Below are 18,429 nucleotides of genomic sequence, written 5' to 3'. Positions count from 1 at the left end.
GTATGCTTCCACTTGGGAGTATTGCCGTTAAAAGCTGGCATTCCATTCAACCTTTGCTGGACTGTCTTGAGGACATAAAACGGTGGTTGTCAAATAACTTTCTCCAACTAAAAAGACAAAACTGAAATAATTATCTTTGGTCCCCCGAAATTGAGAGGTGGTCTTATCAATGAACTTGTTAATTATTTCCTATTCAGTTTAGTCTCGGGTAAGAAAACCTGGTGTCATTCTGGACTCCGGTATTTTGCTTAACCAAGCAAATTAATTCTGTTAAAAATAGTTTTGTTTTTTTTAACCAATTATGAATTATTTCTAAACTTAAAACATCTTTGTCTTTTCAAGATTTGGGGGAGGTTATTTCTTCAGTTGAATTACTTCATGTCGAGACTATTGTAATTCCCTTTACTTTGGCCTTCTGATGGCTTAAAATAAAACTGCAAGGCTGTTGATTAGGGCAAAGAAATATGACTGTCACCCCAATTTTAGCCCGGCTCCATTGGCTTCCAGTCCGTTTTAGGATCCAGTTTAGATTTTGTTGTTGATTTTAAAGCTCTTAATGGCTCCATCTTATATTAAAGATCTTCGTATATCCCCTATACATAGGCCTTTAAGATTTTCTTGCAAAGCATTATTGAATGTCCTATAAAAACGAAGGGTGATAGAGTCTTTGGTTGCCTCCACTAGCTTATGAAATCAGCTGCCACGCATCCGCCTTACACCTCCCAAAATTATATAGGCTGAAAATGTATCTTTACTCCCAGGCATTTTAAGTATTCTTTGTATTGTTTTATATTTTTGTATTGTATTGTACTCTTAATTATGTTCAGCACTTTGGCTTTGTTGTTTTTAAATGTTCTATTTAAATAAAATGTACTTACTAGCAATTAACATGGCATGACAAATTCCCACAATGAGTACTTTTTTGTCAAACAAACATGAAATTCATGGCAAAAGCCTTCAGGAGAAGAAAGAGAGAGAGAGAGAGAGAGAGAGAGAGCCAGTGGAGGTGTTCAGAAACAGATGCACATCACTGCTTTGTTTTACGTGGGCTAGTCAGTAAATGAATTAGCCACTATTGGGTTTATGTGATCAAATATACTGTCTGGTATGACAGACATTCTTCATGCTTTTGAACATTGATTTACATTATTAAATGTTTAATTGAATATTAGAAAGGGGGGCCTTTGTTGAAGGCAAGTGCAGTTTAGACACACACGCACACACACTGCTTTTGAAAACTCCAAAGTCATCCAGTTTGCTCTAATCACCACAATTAGTCCTGAATTATCACCGGACTCTGACAGACGTTCCTTGTAACTCTCTTTTATTTCCAGGCAGCGCTAATCAGCCGCTCTCATTACTGACGCTGATTAAACTGCAAATTAGCCAGCAGTGGCCCCGTTCAGCCTCCCCGCGACTCGCTCAATATCAATTAGGCCCAGCAGCTTGTCTGCGGCTCTCTGGGCGCTTCCAAATGCTTGATAGTGCCACTTATTAGTTTGGAAAACTAGGAAAATACCAATAATCAACGAGTCAGAGAAAGAGGGAGAGGGGAAGAAAGAAAAACGGCTCTTTTTTTAAAGTTTTATTTCAGCTCGGGGGCCGGTTTTAGGAGGCCCGGCCGATAATAACGGCTGTCACGTCAGACCGGAGCGCGGGTGGCCCCTTATCAGGGTGTCAGCAGGGAAGAAAAATGTATTAGACAAGGTAATATCTAGGCTTTTTGAAGTCACTTTTAGATATAATGAATCGCATTAAGGCGTGACAAATCTGAAATCCTACATCATTAGGTCGTTCCGGTAGCAGTGAGAATGAATAAGTATTTTTTCTCTCCTTCTAACCTCCTGGAACAGGAGTTAATGACAGTTTATTTTATTTATTTATTTCATTAAAGTCAAATCATCTAATAAGCCTGCCATAATTTCCTCTGGTCCCTTGTAGAAAGTGTCCAAGCAATAAAAGCAAACATAAAATGGTGGGAATTCAGAAGCCCGATGGTTTAGTTTCTCATTAAGCACGGTAATTTGTGAATGAATGGCGTATAAGCTGGAATCGCAGTAAATGATTATTGCAGTAAACAATATCAATGGCGAGCGTACGGCTCAATCGCAGGCAGCACTTTGGAGCTTTGTGGACATTTTCAGTGCATTGGATTGCGGTTTAATCACCATTCCCTTCTGATCAAAGAGTCTGAAAACCATTTTGGCGCTTTGCCAGTCAATAATATCTGCTATCTAGACTAAATCTACTAAAAAAAGTGACAATGTGCAGTTGTATCTCAAGAAGCTATTTGACCTTTGACCCGGTGTAACCTATTGCAGATTGATTCTTTCATACTAAATACTATTTTTGACTGAATAAAACCAGTTAATTTAGATGTTACCATGAATCATATTTGAAAAATGGTGTGCATATATTTAGATAGAATGCAGATATGTCTGATTTGCATAACATCGATATTCCGTGACTAAACATCACTGTTATTTTCATGTTTATTACCACAAAGCTGCTTTGAAACATCGGTTTCATGTAAAGCACTATATGAATAAAATGACATTCGATGGTTTTTAAATATAGCATAAAATATAATGGCTAATAAAACCAAGCTATAACCACCTCTGACCATATGTGTAACAATATGTGTTTGCATTGATCAATTCCTTAATCCACATTTGATTAAACCCTAGAATAGAATAGAATAGAATAGAATAGAATAGAATAGAATAGAATAGATCAGCATTTTGTTGGTGGTGAACTTGTATACGTATATGTAGCCATATGTGATAGTGTGACAGTGCATAGTGTGTATATAGCCTACATGTGTAGTCCTTAATAAATTGATAAATTATACACGCACATAATTTATTAATTATGGTAGAAATTGCGAATTCAATTGGACCGGAGGCCAGTGCAAGGGTGTTTTGTCCTGATGGTATCCAGCTCTTTTACTACACCCGACCCTTTTTATGATCAATAACCATAAATGAGTCGATTTAGCGATATGATCATGAATCACGCGCGTCTCAATCTTCACCGGACAGTCCTGCTTCGCGTGCAGTCTTTAGGTTACCCGAGTGACGGAGGACCGGCATCTCAGCTCGTGGGCTCCGGTGGTGATGACATTCATCATTCCCGGCGCGTTGTCTGCAGTTTGACAACTCCTGACACGTGTGACATATCTCACTTTACCTGCTCCAGTCGAAAACATTACCTCCGGCAATCGAGGTGTCTATGATGTCCACTCTGCTTCCAGTGGCTGTGAGGAGTAGATCACACGGAGACCTCCACAGTCCACAGTCCCGGGCACACCACTGACCAAAGCAACAGCAAGAAGATCATTTATTATTTTTGAAAATAGTCTGTTATATATTATTTTTTAAGCCTATAACCCACATAGCCTACATAATTAAGACAGTTGTAGGCCAATAATATAATGTATGCCGTAATTAACAGGTCTGTTTGCATATAGGTCAGTTAAATGTTTAATTATTACAGTTAACAGTTACAACTATTAATAATAGCAACATGATTTAGGCTAATATGAAAATAACAGATTGAGTAATAACCAGTAGCAGAAAAAAAGGCATTATACCCTGTAATACTGTGGTAGCCTACCTTTAAATATTCCATGGTACTAACTTCATAAACTGTGATATTTGCATATTTTGCCTGTACCATTGTACAATTAAAAAATAATGATATAACAATGATACCCCTACATCTACTTTTAATGTAGTATTTAAATATTTTTAATCACCTTTTGTATTTACATGTTATTATTAAATGAACTAAAAAATAAATAACGGAACAAATACATTTCCTTTTTTTTCTTCTTGATCTTTGAACTGCTGTCACATGCGCTGGTTTGTCTACGCATGCGCGCACTAGTTTCTGCTGTGTGTTGGTGTGTGTCACTGTGCTATCAGGCTAATCTCAGCTGCGCGCTTTTCTCATTACTATCTAAGTACTAACATATTTATCCCCGTTTCTTTCCGTTTTTACTATTTCAAACAACACGGACAATGGCGGATCCAAGAATACGACAAATAAAAATCAAGACCGGTGTGGTTAAACGGTAAGAAGGCGGAATAATCAGATTTCTTTTATGTGCGACGTCAAGGCCGCAGGTTCACCGCGCCACTCTACAGGCGTACGCGGCAGAAGAGAGGCCTCTGCGGCAGAGGCTGTAAATATAGCCCGGTGCTCGGACAGGTGTTATAGCATTGTCCAGATGTCAAGTTCCATTCTCCGGTCACTTTAGATGCAGTGAAAGCTACGAATAATGTGCATTTCATAAGAGTTTTTGTTAGGTATTTGTTAGTTTGTATGTGACTGTTATGAGGCCAATAGACTAAAGCATAAGTAAATAAGTTAGTCAGAATTCAAAATGAGGTATTGAATGATGAATTTGAGGCTGTGTTAATGTCAAGTGTAATAGACATTTCTGTCCCTTATCAAGCAGGCATGTGTGTTTATCTAGACTATAATTAAAGAAAACTGTCCGTTATGCTATTTGATATTGCTAACTATTATATTATTTTAATTGACAGCATTTTGTTTGTTTATATATATAACGTTATATATATATATATATATATATACACATACATATAAATTAATAATATATATTATATAAATTATAATTCTAATAATAAATAAATTTATCTAGACTATAATTAAAGAAAACTGTCCGTTATGCTACTTGATATTGCTAACTATTATATTATTTTAATTTACAGCATTTTTTATATATATATATATATATATATATATATATATATATACACATACATATAAATTAATAATATATATTATATAAATTATAATTATAATAATAAATAAATTTATCTAGACTATAATTAAAGAAAACTGTCCGTTATGCTACTTGATATTGCTAACTATTATATTATTTTAATTTACAGCATTTTGTTTTATATATATATATATTTTACAGGCCTATATATATATATATATATATATATATATATATATATATATATATATATATATATATATATAGATACACACACACACACAGACACACACATACATACATATAAATGAATAATATATATTATATAAATTATATTTTTTAGATAATAGGCTATATTATATATATTTTTGAATATTTTTTCATGTTAAATTAAAGAAATTATGTAATAAAATATAAAAATACATGCAATATATATATATATATATATATATATATGTATGTATATATATGTGTGTGTGAAAGAGAGAGAGAGACAGAAAGAGACAGACATTTTTACTTTATTTTTGAAGTTAACATGAAAACTACAAACTTCATAGCATCAGATATGACCTTTGACCTGCATATGATCACATTGACATGGCTTATTTATACAGTCCTCAAGACCAGAAGAGTCTAACATTCACTTAACAAATGTTAGACTCGTATTAAAGTTGGTCATTTGTGTTCTGCGAGTGTCTCATCCTCTCTTCATCCCCTCCCTTTCTTTGCTCTTCCCTGCAATCCCCTCCTGACTGCTGTTTGCATTGATTGACCAGATGAGGGCCTGATTGAGATGGGCCTGTTTGATAGGGCTGGTAATGGAAGTGTGCGAATGATTCTCAGTGGGATTGAGAAAGTGAGAGGGATAGGAAACAACTCGCACACCATGCCAACACAGGAGACAACATCGTAATGAGCCGCGCCGCGATAAGAACCGAACGTTTGGCCTGTCAAACTCTGCTGATGTTCACATGAGGGACCAATCACGTCTTGGTGTCTGAGTTCATTTATGCTGAATTTGCTTATTGCATCGGCACCGTTGGTGTCAATTGATGGTTTTATGATGGAACATTCCTGCTGTTAGGCCCAGCGATGGCAGACACATCGTTCGTGTCTCCGAGACATGTTTCTTCTGGATTTCCCATCTGTTTTTGGCTCTCGGTGTGGACGGTCCAGCCTTTGTATCGATTAGAGCGGTGCGAGTTGCTTTGTTTTCTTTCAGCTGGGTCTTTAGGTCCTATAGATTTCTCTCAGATTTCTCTCCCCATGTGAGCGCAGGCCTCTCTGGTTCACTCAGACCGGGGCTTCTCAGCTCCAGGTCAGATAATTGATTTTGTCCACCTTTGAACGCTGTATTGCTGAATTGCATTTCTTCATTTGTCAGAGCTGTGAGGTGTGGGCTTCTTGATGGTCTCCTGGTTTACTCATTTCAAGTCAGTTTGTATGTTTGCTCCAAGCTTGGCCTCTATGTAACTTTGTTTTTCAATAAGCTCTGATATATAGAAAGCATTATTGCTGATTATAGGCTCAATATAGGACAGACTGAATATCAGTTTTGATGTTGAAATACATTGTCCCATCCATTTGTGTGTAAACAGCGGCTCCTTGGACCATATAGTGAATATGGAGCATTTACTTTGTTTTAGTGACCGACTTCTGACAAAATTGCAGAATTCCAAAACTAAATCATGGTGCTTGCAACGACAAGGTCATGGGTTCGATTCTCAGGGAATGCAAGAACTGATCAAATGCATATTTTAAATGCAATGTATGTCACTTTGAAGGAAAAAAAGTGTCTAACAAATCCTTAAGTTAAAACTGTAAATGTGCATTATCCATTGACAAGGCTGTCGAAAGATTTTAGGAACGGGGCAACATTAAAAATCTCAAAATGGCCAAAAATCAGCCATTTGACTGTTTTGGCCAAAATATAGTGTGTTGGGCAATATTTGCACTTTAAAAAATAAATAAAATTTACAGTAATTTTTAAACACAGGACTTAAACTGTTGCTGTATCCGCATGCTAACGGAGAGTTGCTTGACGACCCTGGCTGCAAAATACATTTGCTGCTGCCAGGGTGTGTCTAGATTTCTAGGCCAGCCAAAGTGAGCATTTTGAGAGAAATTTGTGTGAATTTGTCCATTCAAGCGCAAAGAGAGGTGAGAGAGAAGACGTATAGCTTTCTGTGCGCCCACAAAACTTCTCACACAGCGCTCGCGGGTTCACTTTCATGTCGTCTTGCGCTTGAATTGTTAATTTGGCAAGGCTTGAAAACGCGAGCAACTGATAAACTGATCGGATGTCCCCGATCGGGACACTGACAGTTCCTTCAACTGTCCAGAACGTCTTTCGCACCTGCATCCGCCATGCTAAGCATTGAAGAAATGACTGGGTTCCCGCTGTAACATCGTGCAAGGTAAATAAGAGGATGACGTCTAGTGGAGAAGACTAGTAATATGATTAACATCAATTAGATATGTTCAATGTTTGCAGAAAATAGATCGGTGTACGGACAATGTATGGAAAATAGATCGATTCGTGTTTTTTGAGAATCGATACCAATTCGACTTAATTTAAAAAAAAAACTATTTATCAAAAAATAGGGGTATTATTGTGGTTATCAGTACGTTCAGGTAGATTATTAACACTAACAGTGTTGTAATGTGCTGGTCATCTTTTCCACCAATGACAGCTGTTCTTGTAAGGTGTGGTGATGCAGGGCTATGAAGAGTTATCCTGAGGCCTTGGGTGTTTCTCAAAACCAAGAATGCAAAGAACGGACTTGTGTTCTTGGGGAGAACGCTCTTGCTAGTTGTTCTTGGAAGAATGAACTCACAAGGTGACGAGCACACAGAACGCTGCTGACAGTTTGAGACGATGTGTTCTTGCTGGTATTGCGCAATAATACCCCCGCACAGACGCCGTCTGCAGTACCCAAAATAACGAGAATTATTGACGATAACAGCCAGGCTTTATCGCCTAAGCCTACCCTCAGCTCAAGGGATTACTATACAACTGTACACTATGTAATGTATATTCATAACAATAAAGCTACCTACGCTGGAGATTCTCACTTCCGAAAACGTTTGAGCGCATTTTCGATTCGCCATAAATTTTCGAAAAATGCCAATATTTGAAATCTACACAGTTGATTTCTCGCATCAAATGTTCTCAGAAGTGAATTTAGTGATGAAATAGCGTACGAAATTGTAGAAAAACGACTTGCTGTATTGACCTCTCGTTCCTCGAATGCCGAAATGAATGCTGGGATATTTCTGCCGTCAAGTTCACACAAGTTACCAACCTATGCATCCTCGGTAAAATGGGCGTGTCAAGAACACTTCCGGGATTTTTAACCGTTCTTGCCAAAATGCAAACTTGTGTATTGGGACAGTACTTGGGCAGCGACTGATGACGTTTCACAAGTCCACAAGAACGCAAGTACAGACAAGAACGCATATTGAGAAACGGCCCTTGTCCAGATTAATGTTTTCATTTGAAAACGCATCTTTCTCTCCCAGACAGCAACATAGTGTCGGCCCACATCTGAGCCCTGTGGAATCCACGTGTACCAGATGTGGGCCGGATCTGGGCCGACAGTATGTTGCTGTCTGGGCTCTCAGACCAAACATATAATGGTGAGTGAGTGCGACCTGTATGCATCAGTGAATGGTGAGATGTTTCGCTAAATAAAACGATCCTGCCAGAAGAATTGCGTGATAACTTTATCACGTCTTGTTCCGTCTGTATGATCTCAGTAAGCCTTTATGAGGGTTTACGCATGCGCAGTAAGGTGAATTTTGCAACGTTTCAGTGTGGACGAGAAACTTTTGGAAAACGCTAGTGTGGATTGAGAGCGTTTTGAAACGAAAACGCCGGATTAATGTAAACGTACCATAAGGTGAAGTGTCAATGCTATAAGACCTAGTGCTGTACTACACGTGGATGCTTGTAATGTCAGTTAATTACCACCCTCAGGTCAAGCCCCTCTCGTTCGGCTACATCCCACGTTTTAAAAAGCCTCAAGGGTGTTCCTGAAATGCCCTTTCAAGTGGTCAGGATTTCATGCCAAATGTTGCTATCACAGTAGGATTCTCTTCTCAGCCACATTCTGAAGCATTTAGGACAATTTTTTTTATAAAACATCCACTTTTCACCATTTTACTACCAATATATTCATCCGATGAATGGCGTTGGTCTGAACGAACTGCCAGCCGATTTTGCATCTCGCCGTCTTCTCCGTCTTCCGCCGTCCCTTTACTACCCTTCACTTGCCGTTTTCTTTTTTCTTTTCTTCTTCTTTTTGGTGATGTATTCCAGTCGGTGTTTTCTGGCCTAGCTCAGCGGATGCACTTAATAAAATGACAGGCGTAATTTGCTTTTGTCACCGGGTCTCGCCGCCGACCCGCCGCCTCAAAAATACAGTATTAGAGGGGAGAGAATGTGTGTGTCGAGTCTAATTCTTTTCTCTATTTTCCAGAGAGATGCTTTTTCCATTAAGCTGAAGGAAGCAGCCCTGGCAGCCCCATTTACAGCTGCCCAGCTCCGCCCCTGCTATAAGCAGCTCGCACATCACCCTGCAGATACAAGAAATTAACATCAGCATGACACTTTTTCATTAGCCTGTCCCTCACTTTTATTAGAATTATGCTACACCCCGATCTTTCCACCCCTCCGGCTTCCTCGCTGGTTGCACCCCCATTCCTTCTCCCGTGGTCTAATTTTTTGTGTACGTGTCAGAGAAAGCCTTACCTTGAGCATATGTGAAGAATTGCACCAGAACGTCGTGATTGAAGCCTGTTAAAACCGGCGTAATTGACGTAAAATATGACATATTGTCGCAGGCGGAGACGACTCTTATGGCACGTGGCCTGGGCTGGCAGTATGTTTTATTAATGGAGAAGCATCTCGTGCTCTCTCTCTTTTTCTCGCTGTCTAACACACACACACACACACAGCTGATTTTATGAAAAATGAATTCCGCAACGCCATGTCGTCCCGACAAGCGAGCAGGCCGCAGACGGAAAGCAGCTATTAGCTAGAATCATTATCAATAGTGATATTTTCAAACTCCATTACGGCAATCAGGCCGTGAATTTATTCAGTGCGTTTAGTTCATTTGGCCATAATTGATAAATAATCAAAATTTATCAATGTATTCGCACTGCGTTTTCACTAACAATCAAGCAAAAGTGGCCCATTTGCCACCTGACTTAGTCCAAATTAGGGACTAAATTGATGATCAATTAATCCTAGTAGGGGCAGTACAGTGTCTTTGTGAGTGTGTGCGAGCGAGAGGGAGACAGATGCGGTTAAAAGACAGATTAGCGTAGCGATCAGGATGTAGCTGGTGCAGTTTAGCACTGTGGCTAACAAGCACACAGCTTTTCTGAGACTGACAGTAGATAATCATTAAGGAAGAGAGAATTGGGAGGTAGGAAATGCTGGAAGTAGAGGCTGTTTACAGGAGAATCAGAATCAGAAGTTTATTAATGCCTTGATGTTTTTTTTGTCTGTGTTGTACCAGTGTATGTTGCTTTAAAGTTAACAGTGCAAACTAGTGATTTATATAGACTCGAGAGGATGATTGAAATCTTTTATCATGCTAGGAGGTGTTTTCTGACACGGTAGCGGTATATATCACAGCATAGTATACACGTTGATCTTTTTTTTTTTGGTGCAACTTGATAAAACCACTGGCTTTGGGTTGATAGAACTGCTAGTTTCTCCTTAGTGAGTTTTGTTAGTAAGTACACTACTAAAAATTTGGGCTTGGTACGATTTTTTTTAAAGTCTCTTCTGCTCCCCAAGGCTGCATTTATTTGATCAAAAATACAGTGAAAACAATAATATTGTGAAATATTATTACAATTTAAAATAACTGTTTTCTGTTTGAATATATTTTAAAATGTAATTACTGTGATGCAAAGCTGAATTTTCAGCATCATTACTCCAGTCTTCAGTGTCACGTGATCCTTTAGAAATCATTTTAATATGCTGATCATTTCTGATCAATTTGATGTATCCTTGCTTATTAAAAGTATTAATTTTTAAAAAAAAAAAAAAATCTTACGGACCCCAAATGTTTGCACAGTAGTGTTTTTGTTCAATTTCAGCAATATTTTCTACATCTCAGTTGTCATCTTTGTTGTATTATGTATATTTTTCAACCTAATTAAAAACATACCTGCATGATTGTTTATATTTGTGTAAAGTCACAGATGCAACAACAAAAAAAGATAGATTAGTAATGTGAAACTTTAGAAGTGCATTAGAAGTTGGTCCTCTGGTTTTGGGCCCATGTAAGAGGCTTATTTGAATTTTGGGAGATCTGCAAGTTAGCTAGTTGTTTGACTTTGTGGCGGTACATTCCTGACAACATCGGTTGGACAAATAAGTATTGAATTTGAGTAAAACTCACCCCTTGCTATCCATTCTCATTCTTGTTCTCTCTCTCTCTCTCTCTCTCTCTCTCTCTCTCTCTCTCTCTCTCTCTCTCTCTCTCTCTCTTTCAGTTTGGCCAAAGAGGAGGTGTTGTACATAAAGGAGGCAAAGCAGCAGGAAGAGAAGATTGAGCGTCTCAAGGCGGAGGCAGGAGACGAGTATGTGATCAAGAAACAGGTAAGAAGAATAATCCACCTTAAACAACACACAACCTGATGAGACTCACTCATTCAGAGGACGTTAAAAGTACTAGGTTAAGGGGACCAGAACTGAGGAAATTCAATGTTTTGTAAAACTCCCGTCAGGAACATAATTGTTTATTTTTAATTAAAATATAACATTTCATTGTGCATCATAAGAGGTTTGCTGGTCTCTTTTTTTTTTTTTTTTCCTTTCTTTTTTTCTTTGGTGGCTTAATGTGAGAAATATTCCACACGTCAACAACGAAGAAAATGTAGGCATCCTAGATAAACTGTTTATTATGTTACCAGTTACCATCCAACTGGCCAATAATACAAAATCAAATTTCGTCACATTTAGCGCTTGGCAAGAGTTAATTTTGCACCCGGGATGTAGAAAATTCCCCCGACTGTAAAGAGAAGAATTCGTCAGACTGAGTATCTGAGCGCTGGTACTAGTTGGTTGTTCTGCCTTAAAAGAAGCTGCTTTGGTAACGGTTAACGAGACAGAGCTGATTCAGTGTGGCAGCGCTGTGCGTGAGGTCAGGGTTAGTTTTAATGTGCTGATGCAAAATTAATGACGTTATGTTACTTTAGAGGAGTTTTGTAATTAACAACACATGCTGCTAATTTAGAGGATCTCAAGGAGTAGTGGACCATGTTCTCTCTCTCTATCTCTCTCTCTCTCTCTCTCTCTCTCTCTCTCTCTCTCTCTCTCTCTCTCCTCATTCTTTTCTTCACCTTCTCTCTGGAGTGAATGCATATACAGCTCTGTTTTAAAGGGAGAGATCACACAAAAATGACGATCATGTCATGATTAGTTCATCTTCATATCTGATGACCGAGTGCACATGTGTTAGACATTGAGTGTGGGGCCTTCAGCAGCTGATCAATAACTTGGAAAAACTCATTGAGTTTTTACATTGTTTTGTAGCGGATGTTTTATGTGAAATAATTCTTCTGTTTTTGTAATAGAATAAAGCTAGTAAAATCTCTTCAATGCCTTAAACAGGTTGAGGTGTTGCAAGAGGCAAGAATGATGATCCCAGACTGCCATCGCCGTTTAGCTATGGCCCACGCTGACCTACAACAACTGTTGGTGAGAATATCACACACACACACACACACACACACACCCACATGTAGTGTTTTCATGTTTTATGGGGACTTTCCATAGACATAATGATTTTTATACTGTACAAACTGTATATTCTATTATCTTACACTAACCCTATCCCTAAACCTACCCATCACAGAAAACTTTCTGCAATTTCACATTTTCAAAAAAACATCACTTTTTTGATTTATAAGCCATTTTCCTCATGGGGACCAAAATTTGTCCCCATAATGTAGGCTTTACACACACACACACACACACACACACACACACTGAAAACCAACAAAAAACACTTACTTGTATAGTCAAGTCAAGTCACATTTATTTATATAGCGCTTTTTACAATACAGACTTCAATTTTACAATGTTTCAAAGCAGCTTTACAGAGATAACAGGAAAATAATGCAAAAAAGTTTGTATCCAGAAGAAAATAGTGTCACATTTAAAAAAAAAGTTATTAATTTAGTTGATATATATATATATATATATATATATATATATATATATATATATATATATATATATATATATATATATATATATATATATATATATATATATAATATTAAATGTTAAATTTAATGTCCCCAACTAAGCAAGCCAAGCCAATGGCATCAAAGGTGGAAAAAGGCGACAGTGGCAAGGAACCAAAACTCCATCAGGTGGCAGAATGGAGAAAAAAACCTTGGGAGAACCCAGGCTCAGTTGAGGGGGGCCAGTTCTCCTCTGGCCAATGAACGAACAGTGCATGATTATGATTCAGATAGCATTATAGGTCAGAAGTCAGATTGGTTTGGAACAATCAGAATATTATCCAGTTATATATACCATTTTAAACATTTTCGAGCTAAAGCTAAAAAATATCAATTTTGGTCGATTTTGAGGTTTTCACAAAAATTGGTTCATTAAGCCCTCGTCTAGCGATCCCAATGCTCCAAATAGCAATCAAACATTAAAAGTATCTTTATTTGTGCATTTTCTGAGAGGAGTACCTTTGCTTTGTCCATGAAAAATGCTGTTTTTCTCCGCTCGCTTCTCTCACTTCCCCTCAGCACAAGTTTGGTATCGTTATAAAGCACAGTATTCCAACTTATTCCAATATTATAGCGAATTCTCGATGGCGTGAGTCCTAACCAATGAAATGTGATTTTCAAACTCATGATCTAAACAAAACGATCTTACTCGTGCTGACTGACAGATTCGCCCAAAGACGCCTTTCAGACAGCGCACAATCCCGATGCACACAACTACAGTATTTCAAAATATCTGTCTTGGCGAGTATTCACGCAAACATCTGTTATGTCTTAAATAAACGTTTGGTTAACTGTTGGGGAAAATCATCTGATGTGTAACATTATATTACATCCGTGCGGTACAGTTGGTATATAGGCTGTCTGTTAAATAAAATGTTTAAATAAATAAATGTTAATCAAACAATTGTGGTATCATGGGGAAAAAAAAGTTGAATATATATTTTTCCTATATATATTTGGTAGTGCCAAATTTGGTGTTATTACCAGGGATTTGAAGGGATGGTTGCTAGGTCAATTTGTTTTGGAACCGAACTCGATTTTTCTCTAAATTGACTTTGCAAACAATTTTTTGTCTGATTCCAACAAATCGTACATCATTTTGAAGGTTTGTTAATAACAAATAACTCATGTTTGAAAATGTTCTCAATGTGACTCATTTTTCCAGCACGGGTCACAGTTTGTCTTCTCGCATTGCTAGCCCTGAAAATGGTTAGCTATAAAAAGAAGTCATAACTATTATTAGTAATAATTATAATAATCAATATTGTCTAGAAAAGGTAATCATAGACTGATAATTGTGAGAACGGGAGGACATTACATGTGTCCAGGCATCTCACAGGTGTTAGGATCAGTGCTAAGCACAGGGCATCGTGACGTGTGTGAGATGTGTACGGGGAGACCGTGCCATCCGCTTCCTGTGTGTTGACGCTTAGGGGAAATAGAGGATTACAGGGATCACATTAATGAACAGAAAACAGGGAAATGAAATGGAAATCTGTGATCGCACAGGTGTATTTCAAAGAGCTCATTGCAACGGCTCCTATTTGTGTGTGCTTCAATAAAAATGCTTTTCAAACCCTCTACTTTTTGTGTCAGCATAAAACTTTGTCAGGTGCACCAGCTCACTGAGGATACACACACACACACACAGTCCTGTGCTGCACTCATTTCAGTTCATTAGTAATGTTGTCACGGCAATGGCCTCCATAGAAACCGTCGTCGATCGATTAGCATTGATATGACCTACTCCTCTCACTGCCTCCATTACATTTTCACACTGTTACGTGTGTGAGTGTGTTTGTCTGAGGTGGTTGTGTGTGTGGTTATCTGACAGGTTCACTGAGTGGATTAGCTGTATTTGGGGATGCAGTTAGTCTCTCTCATTGTGTTACTGTGATCTGATTTACTCACTCCCACTCTTTCAGCCTCTCTGTAGACTTGCATGTATTTTAGGTTATTTTAAGGCTGTTAAAAACGTTCTCCCCACCGTTTCACAGACAACTAGTCTGAGACTAAAATACATGTTTGAGCTGTTTTAACTGAAAGCAACTTGCACTGACATATCTTAAGGCCTAATCCTGGCTTAATGTAAACCCTGTCTGAAACCAGGCCATAATATTTCATATACAAATTATGTAGTTCATCAAGAAATCTGAGGTTTGGTTTATATTATTTTAATATGAATCATAATTTATTTTATTATTTGAAAATGTCAGTATTTTTGGATAAGAAATTAATGTGTGAGACGTAAGGTACAATTATGATCAGTTCATTAAATTCTGTATCCAGTGCTTTGAATTTATTGTAAATTTCTAGAGTTGTAAGATGCATAAATTTCTTCATATTATTTGTTCATTTATTCGTATTCATTTGTAATTAACAAAATATGACTCCCATTCATGAAGAAACTCCAGATTAAGTCCAGATAGTGACTTTAAAACATTTGTGTTATCAGGAAACAGAAGAGGAACTGGCTGAAGCGGAGGAGTTCAAGGAGGCCAGAACAGTTTTAGAGTCAGTCAAGCTGGAAGGATGATGGACACAGAGGAACAAACACACACAGACGCTGACGTACACTGACATCCCGACTGTCCATTCCATTTCTCCTGAAGGCCATGTGTTTACTGGTTGCTTATGTTTGCATTTCATCGATTTTTGTATTGATTACTTAATTTAATAACACTGTTTCCCCCCAGGCCTTCTGTGATCAAGTATACACAATCATAAAATAAAGTTTCTTTTTATTATTTCAAACCATTCCCGTTTCATCATTGATTATAGAATTAGCTAATATTGAAGCTCTGTATCTCCAGTCTATTACTGTGTTTTACCTTTATAGATTATAGCTTCACCTGCTGGGAAAGGAAAAATGGTGACACGTCTTTGATTAATGTAAGCCTTTCGCGTTTATTCCTGCTGCAGGTGTGTGTTGTTTAAGACTTAATAAGAATACACAAAGCAGGCCTTGAGTTATCAAATAAGATGCCATATGTTTCCCTTCTCATAGGGCTGCAGTAATGAATGCAGAATGTGAACCTGATGGACAGGCTTTTGCTTTTCCCGCATGCGGAGGGAGACAGGTATAGCAGGAAAAACTAATGTATGATGAGGACATATTTCCAGCTCTCCTGAAAGGACACTGACCTCCGCTGGCCAGATTCTCTCATGCAAGCACCAGACTCTTGAGCTGCACATGCTTTGACCTATTAGCTGGAGTAACATGGAGTGCATAAATATATTTTTGCAGTGCAACATAATTAGATGATTTGAATTCTGGGTGTATTTTGTGTAGGCTATGAATATTTGATAATGGAGGGCCAGTTTCTGATCCTTTGGGAGAGATTGCATCAAGCATATCCTTGTCTCAGATATTGCAATCTGCATTATCCTGAAGAAAAAACCCTTTCTGGACGGAAAAGGTCTTCAGTCTATGTAGATATGTTCTTTATAATAACTTAATAGTTCAATGATTTTATTTGAAACACTCAAGTCAAACTTAAACATGTATTAATGTCATCGCATTAGAAAACAAAATGTCAAACCAGGTGACTTTATTTTTAAGAAAGCTGGCGTAATCACAGTTTTAAAGCAAACCATTTCGGAATAAGAATTTAATGTTTTAATAAAATGATAGATATAGCCTATTGTAAGGACACTTCGTGATTGTCAAAAGTTAGTGAAACATCAGTTGTGTGAACTAAAGCTGATTGATCCACTGAAAAAAAATCGTGATTTTTTTTTTTAATCTCTATTTTTTTTTTTTTTTTTTTTAATGCCACTTTTAAAAAAAAACTATGTTTTGTAGTATGTTATCCTATGACATGTATGACGTCATTTTTGGGGTGTGGTTAAAATACTTTATGGGATCATAGGCCTATATCTAAAAATGAAAAGATAACTTGAAATACCATTTTTTTTTTTTTTTTTTTGTGGCTGTTTGTTTGAAGATGCCTCAAAAGAACAATTAAGGTCCCTCAAGCAAACTACAGTCATTCGATATTCTGCAATAACTTATTTTGTAAGTTCTTATTTTGTAAATATTTCTCTTGTGTGGCAATCTGAAGAACACGTTTTTCTTTTTTTGTCATATTTGCAGATATCCTACAAGGAATATCTATTTCTACAGGCATTTCCCAGTAAGGTTGCACTATTGTGATTAGGATTAGTTCCTTTTCAAGTGGTGTTTCTTCACTGACATAAATAATTGAATAGGTTTCAGGTTCATCCCAGAATCGCATTTCCTAAGTCTGTATAGTTCCGCCTAATTCGGTGTGTTTTAAAATGTTTTAGTTTTTATTGTTTTTTTTTTGTGTGTGTGTGTGTGTGTTTTTTTTTTTTTTACGCCGAAGGAGTAGATGAATTCGGGTTCCATTTGGCTTGGTCTTCATTCTACAGATTTCGATAATTATCGGGTTCACCCCGAAGCCTCATTATAGCGCTAATGAGGCGCCGCCACTCCGTGACACCCAACCGCTCCATCTCGTTAAGGAAATCGCTCTTCAATGCTGATTATTTTATTTGGAGCCATAATTATATTTCTTTCGGATAAATCACGGTCTAATCGAGTCCGTTCGGAGGGCAGCGCCTCTAATTGAAGCATGAGATGCGGCGGCGGGCGCGCGCTACCTGAGCCTGCTCGCGCGACCGGAGGAACCGAGCACCTGATGGATGTGGGGGTGTGCGGGGGGGTTCTTCATCACCCCTCCTCCTCCTCCAGCTAAAACACAACAACTTATTACCTTTAATCCCCCCGACTGTCACCGCATCACCTGCACGAAACAAGAATCTAATTTGTTAAACTGGCATTTCTGCAGATGGACGATCGATTTTCTCTTTAGAATTCTCTAATTGAGTGAATATAGACGCCCCGTGAATCACATTCCGGCGTGGAACTGCATGAGCGGAGAATGCCGCATCTGTAAGGGTGTGGTGGAGCAGGTTTTGCCTATTGTGTGGACCGAATGTGCCCACAAGGACAGACTTGAAATCGCGAAGTAAATACATTTTTAATAAAAAAATCTAAAAATGCAGAAACATTTGTATGAGCTAAATCAGTAGGCTATATATAACATGAGTCCCCATGATGATGGATAAGAGACAAACATACATTTTAGTTGCGCGTCATTGGGAGTAAAATAGCTAAAAATGTATTCATAAATAGGCTTTATTACACGAAACTTCCTTTTGTGGACGTCCTCGGATGGAAAAGTGGTTTAAAAATATTTCCCACAAAACTGCATAATAGTAAATTATTGTTGTTGTTGTTACTGAAACTATATTTTATGGCTGAATAAATCATTATCTATATTATTGATATTAGAATTTAATAATAGGCTCAAAGGGAAGGTGTGTGTGTGTCTGTCTTTCTTTATTGGTGCACATAAAAACTTTTCTTCATATGC

General features: G+C 37.7%; 1 protein-coding gene across 1 annotated transcript; it reads left to right on the top strand.

Moving 5' to 3' along the window:
- The first annotated feature begins 3,853 nt into the window (after positions 1–3,853).
- On the top strand, positions 3,854–15,784 carry tbca (tubulin cofactor a). Its single transcript, XM_084136975.1, has 4 exons — positions 3,854–4,075; positions 11,270–11,375; positions 12,390–12,476; positions 15,483–15,784. The coding sequence occupies exons 1-4, from the start codon at positions 4,023–4,025 to the stop codon at positions 15,561–15,563; spliced, it is 327 nt and encodes a 108-aa protein (XP_083993101.1). The 5' UTR covers positions 3,854–4,022; the 3' UTR covers positions 15,564–15,784.
- Positions 15,785–18,429: the final 2,645 nt, after the last annotated feature.

This window comes from Abramis brama (genome assembly GCF_963993115.1).
Source record: "Abramis brama genome assembly, chromosome: 15".
Lineage (NCBI taxonomy): Eukaryota > Metazoa > Chordata > Actinopteri > Cypriniformes > Leuciscidae > Abramis > Abramis brama.
Note: the sequence above shows the minus strand (reverse complement) of the source record. Positions and strands in the feature narration are given on the sequence as shown.